Source organism: Diadema antillarum, unplaced genomic scaffold (genome assembly GCF_040938485.1).
Source record: "Diadema antillarum isolate AM-2024a unplaced genomic scaffold, OU_Dant_1.0 seq00001850_RagTag, whole genome shotgun sequence".
NCBI classification, from domain to species: Eukaryota; Metazoa; Echinodermata; class Echinoidea; order Diadematoida; family Diadematidae; genus Diadema; species Diadema antillarum.
In genome coordinates this window covers 44,038-49,728 of record NW_027272522.1, presented here as the reverse complement: position 1 = coordinate 49,728, position 5,691 = coordinate 44,038, and the positions used below count along the sequence as shown (strand labels likewise).

Genomic DNA, 5,691 nt, shown 5'->3' with positions numbered 1-5,691 from the left:
CTACACAATTATCCATTACTTCATTCCCTGCGACCACAATATACCGCATCACTCAAAACTTGCTGGTATCTAATGTACTCCAGAAGGACCTGTGAGGCTATTGTGGTATTGGCAGAGTTTTCGCAGCGAAAAAGTATCTCAAGCTGAAATAAAAAGAAAGAAAATAGAAAGAAGATATTTAGTTAAAACAGTCAGACGTTCAAAATTCAGGTATGTTAGGACAAAATAATGCATAATAATGATGAAGTTTTATATTGTTGTTGTGCTTTGCCCTTTTGTGTGTGGTATATTTTCTTTTTGTCGATTGTAACATTGTTGCATATTAATCTTTTCAAAGCATTATACATCATATTCTACTCTGTTGAATAGAAGCCCTGGATAAGTTAAGCCCTGTGTTGTAGCGCCGGCTACAGTGCCAGCGGTGCATGTAGTAGTCTTGGCGCAGACTTCTTTACGACCATCAAGGGTTTATGCCTGCAAACTTTGGAGGCGGCGTCGTTTTAGCGTTAGCGTCGCTGATCTAAAGCTCGCTAGTGATGGGTATTAAGACGCCTTAGCCAAGGTCGCTCACACAATAACAACACAATCCACAAGCGTCATGTTACGTGCCACTCATAACACAATCCTTTAAAGGTTTACATCATTTCAAAGTATCACTCACATCAAAGCTTCTTTCATTAAATTTTGTTTAAACAGATTTGACTTTGTACACAGGATTGGTTCTGATCGGCAGATCGACAAATCTTGCCCTTCCGAGATTCGGTTTAAGTTAAAGTTGGAGGTACCTAGTTGTTATGGAGGCCTGAGTTGAAGTATTTATTTTTTCAATTTACATTTCAATTCCAATTTCAATTTCGTATTTCTCGTTGGAAAATACATAAAATACATAAATACACAGAATATAATAAGACAGAATGTCCAGCTTGGATATATACCAAACAAAAAATACAAACATAGCCTAGTACATAGCAGTCGCTGTGTCATTTTCAATCAAAGTGAAAGAATGTTATAGAAAAATACGATGGATACGATCTTCCTTATGTTTCTTTGTTTTGCAAAGATTTGGTGGAAAAGTTAATGAAAGAAAAACCTTAAACTTTCATGATTACCATCGCTGGGAAAGGTCGCTAACACCCACAACTCATATGAATCTCACAAAGGGAGAAAGGGAAATTAGACAAAATGAGGCAAAACAAAACAAATCATTCAACAAGCAACCTTGGATGGTAAATCTTGGATTGGATGAGCAGTGGTGGTGCATGGCTCCTTATTATGGTTTCATGAGTAATCATCTTCAGGGATATATAGCCATTGAATCTTTTCATCCGTCGAGGTGTTTGCTTTGGGATGTAAAATCTCCTGATAATGAGTATTCGATGCGAGAGAGGGAGGGTAGTGTTTTATTGGTATTCCTCCAAATGCAGAATCTCACAAGCGAGGGAGATTTTGAACCCATCTTCTTTGCGAATAATCGGTATGTTCCATCTTTCGTTCCACAGGTGGCCTAGACTCCAGTCTGGTCTCTGCCCTGGTCATGAAGCTGATGAGAGAGGCAGGCACGACCTACCCCCTCCAGACCTTCTCCATCGGCATGGAAGGCAGTCCTGACGTAGCAGCAGCTCGAAAGGTTTGACACTGTCCATGGTAGCCCGCATCAGTTATACCCCCTGCAGTGGTGGATCCAGAGGGGGCGCAAACGGCGCACGCCCCCCCTTATTTATCGTTAAAAACAAAAGAAATAAAGAGAAAAAAATGAAATGAAACCCGGAAGTGGCACCAGAAATATTATTTACGCCCCCCCCCCCTTTACAGAATTCCTGGATCCGCCCCTGCCCTGACACATCAATTTTCGAGCATGTTTCTGTGGCTCTGTGCTGTGGTCTTTTTATTAAAGTAATCAATGATTCTCCTTGGAATTGATGACATGTTTTACAGCAACCAAAAGCGGACAAGTTCTCTTTCAGTTGAGCGACTGATTGCTCGCATGATACGCTTGTCTCTTTTGATGGCACAATATTTCCAAACGCCTGAAAATAATTACATATACAACTTGCTCTTAAATTAGCAACATATTTTAGATGACTTAAGTTCCTTATGCGGTTTCAAATAAAAAGATTCAATTTCTTTAACGCAGAGCCAATGAATACAACCAGTTCCATCTTATCTTTCTCAAATAAAAGCTTTGCACTGAAATTTGGAGTTGCCATTTATATGATGACAAGTAATGATTCCTACAGCAAAATCGATGTATCAACTCTTTGGGTTCTTCGACATCCGACTGACTCAGAAAGCCTGACAGTGTTGTACACACTGTCCAAAGCCTCTAGCACAGAAAGGGTTACTGACCCTGTGGTATTGGGAGATGTGGTCAAGGTTCAAGGAGCTTGAAATATGTCATTATACATCCAGTTTGAAAGGGAATCATAAAGCCACGCAGCACTTGACCAGGTTTATTTCAAGGTAGAACTATTCATTCTTAGGCGAAGATATAACAACTCTAAAGCCATATAAATTTCTATGGAAACATTCTTTTTCCCTTTCTTGAAAATTGCATATCATAATCAGTGGTCGTGTAACAAGGTCTGCCTCACTATGAGACAACAAGGTAGCACTAAGAATCTCAAACAATATTTTCTAATCTCACCATAGGTGGCAGCACACATCGGGAGCGAACACCATGAGATCTCATTCACACCTGAGGAAGGCATAGAAGCACTCGATGACGTCATAAAGTCCATTGAGTGCTATGACGTCATCACGATTAGATCGTCTGTAGGTAGGACCTACGTGTCATTCACTTTTCCTCGTCATGTCGGTGATAGTCCTAATACATGTCATTGAAAGTGTCAGCTGTAGCATTGTCTTAAACTTTACAGCATAGTCTGCATATTTCTCTACAACTTTGCTGTACTGCATTTTAAACACAGTACAAAAAAAATACGTGGTATTAATTATAAAAACAGAATGTATTCCAGTCACAGAAAAATGTGGCAACAAAGAAATAAAATGTCATTTTCATTCTTTGACTGGTGGAAGTCTTGTCAGTGTGTTATGCCGCTGTATCCCTGACTTTCTATTCTTTTGTTGTCAGCCATGTACCTGGTGGCACGCTACATCCGCAAGGTCACCGACACGATCGTGGTGTTCTCCGGCGAGGGCTCGGACGAGTTGGCCCAGGGGTACATCTACTTCCACAAGCAGCCCAGTGCCTCGGCCGGGGACAGTGAGTCCAGACGACTCCTGCAAGATTTGTACCTCTACGATGTGTTGAGGACAGACAGGACCACTGCGGCACACGGGTAAGGGACGTCAACATAAAATTTCTGTCACGCGTATTAGCCCATATGTTCCAAGGATCTTATAGCATATCTTGCCAAGCATTTCTTTTTTAATCAGCATTGAGTAGTCCCTAACAATTCAACCTACATGGCAGATCTTAAGTTTAATAACAAGCTCACTTTGGTGTTGCAACGTGCCTCAGTAACACAGAGAGGAAAACATAAAACAAAATATTAGGTACTAATTATCAAAAAGTAGAAATTAAAAAAAAAGATAACCCACACATACAATCGTATTTCCTCAACTCTCGATATCTGCCCGCTAGCCTGGAGCTTCGAGTTCCCTTCCTTGACCATCACTTCACCTCCTACTTCCTCTCGCTGCCGAAGGAGCTGCGGCAACCGATCAAGGGCATCGAGAAGTACCTGATCCGCAAGTCGTTTGAAGACACCGGCCTCCTACCCAACGACATCCTCTGGAGGCCCAAGGAGGGCTTTAGCGACGGCGTATCGTCGATGAAGAAGTCCTGGTATGAGGTCCTGCAGGAACACATAGACACACAGGTGGGTTAACCCTTTCTCCTTTCTGTTCCATGGACGTGGGACAGTATGTAAAAATGGTATGGGGCTATACGTGCTGTTAATGACAATCGCAGCACATATCGGTTCATTGTGGCGTCACATTTATTAAACGGTCTAGTTTCGTAGCTTTTTATGGATTAACCTCTAGATAAAAGGAGACACCACTAGAGAAAAGAAGAGGAGGTATTTAGGGGGAAAGGGTTGTTTTTGTTTCTTTTGTTTTCTTTTGTATTCATCCATCCAACCTACAAACGAATACATTTCCTTTTCCCTCCACTCATCCACCAAACCATTAAACAACCACACCCACCTGTCTATCCTGCTCATCAATCCCTTGTCCCCCTCTCAGGTGAGCGAAAGCATGCTAGAGGACTCTTCCAAACGGTTCCCTTTCAACCCTCCTTGCTCCAAGGAGGCCTACTACTACCGGCAGCTGTTTGATAAGTACTACCCCGGACGGGACGCCTGGACCCCGTACATGTGGATGCCGCGGTGGATCCAAGCTACCGATCCGTCACCCCGAACCCTCGAGCACTACAAGGACTCTGAAGTCGAAGATTAACAGTCGCGTGTCCAATCATAAATACGTTTGGTAATACAAGCAGTTGCTTACAAGCTCTTCCAGCATTGCTGTTTAATTAACTCTCCCACTTTTTTTTAATTCTTCTTTTGACAAGCAACTGCACAATTTAAATTGAAGACATTCTTCTATCGAGCTGTTTTTGTTGCAAATGATTGAACTGACAAATTATTTACATTTATTCACGACATTTGCAACAACTGCACAATGTGTAGGACCTGTATCAAGGTGCAGCTTTAGAGAAGACGGTTCAAATTTTATTCTTGTGTGAACTAATTTTTTTTCTTTGCTCTATTTTTTTCTTGTCTGAATAAAGTACATTTGTCTTCAACACGATCGAAATCGAGTGTTATGTCTTAATATCAACATAGTTTGCTGCACGGGGATGCAGAAACCATTCACTCTTGTGTCAGCGTCATAATAATAGGGATCTGACTGTGCGTAAATAATCCCATCCCACTGGGGCCACATCTCACGGGCAGACAGAACACGAGAACGTAGGCGGCAGTTCCAAGACGAGCGGTCGAGGAAAGCCAAGGTTCAAAGTTTGGTTGAACAACCTGTAGGTTAAACAAACGGGTTGTACAACCTCACCCTGAACCCACGGGTTTGTACAACCACATCTTGAACCCACTGTTCAAAGTGTAGTTGTACAATCCGTGGGTTCAAGGTGTGGTTGTACAACCCTGGGTTCAGAGTGTGGTTGTAAAACCCGTGGGTTCAAGGTGTGGTTGTACAACCCATGGGTTCAGGGTGTGGTTCTACAACCCGTGGGTTCAGAGTGTGGTTGTAAAACCCGTGGGTTCAAGGTGTGGTCGTACAACCCGTAAGTTCAGGGTGTGTTTGAACAACCCGTGGGTTCAAAATGTGGTTGTAGGCCTACTCCCCGTGGGTTCAGGGTGTGGTTGTTACAACCTGTGGGTTTAAGGTGTGGTTGTACAAGCCCGTGGGTTCAGTGTGTGGTTGTACAACCCATGGGTTCAAGGTGTGGTTGTACAACCCATGGGTTCAGGGTGTGGTTGTACAATTCGTGGGTTTAAGGTGGGGTTGTGTAACCCGTGGGTTCAAGGTGTGGTTATACAACCCGTGGGTTCAGGGTGTGTTTGAACAACCCGTGGGTTCAAAATGTGGTTGTAGGCCTACTCCACGTGGGTTCAGGGTGTGGTTGTAAAACCCGTGGGTTTAAAGGGATAGTACAGTATTGGTAGAGATGAGAATTGGGCTTTTAACTTTTTGCGAGATACCAAGAAA

General features: G+C 42.7%; 1 protein-coding gene across 1 annotated transcript; it reads left to right on the top strand.

The window, feature by feature from the left end:
• Positions 1–536: 536 nt before the first annotated feature.
• LOC139712761 (asparagine synthetase [glutamine-hydrolyzing]-like) lies at positions 537–4,422 on the top strand. Its single transcript, XM_071624554.1, has 6 exons — positions 537–540; positions 1,500–1,627; positions 2,650–2,776; positions 3,092–3,299; positions 3,605–3,842; positions 4,210–4,422. Exons 1-6 carry the CDS (start codon positions 537–539, stop codon positions 4,420–4,422), a joined length of 918 nt encoding a protein of 305 aa, XP_071480655.1.
• The last annotated feature ends 1,269 nt before the right edge of the window (positions 4,423–5,691 follow it).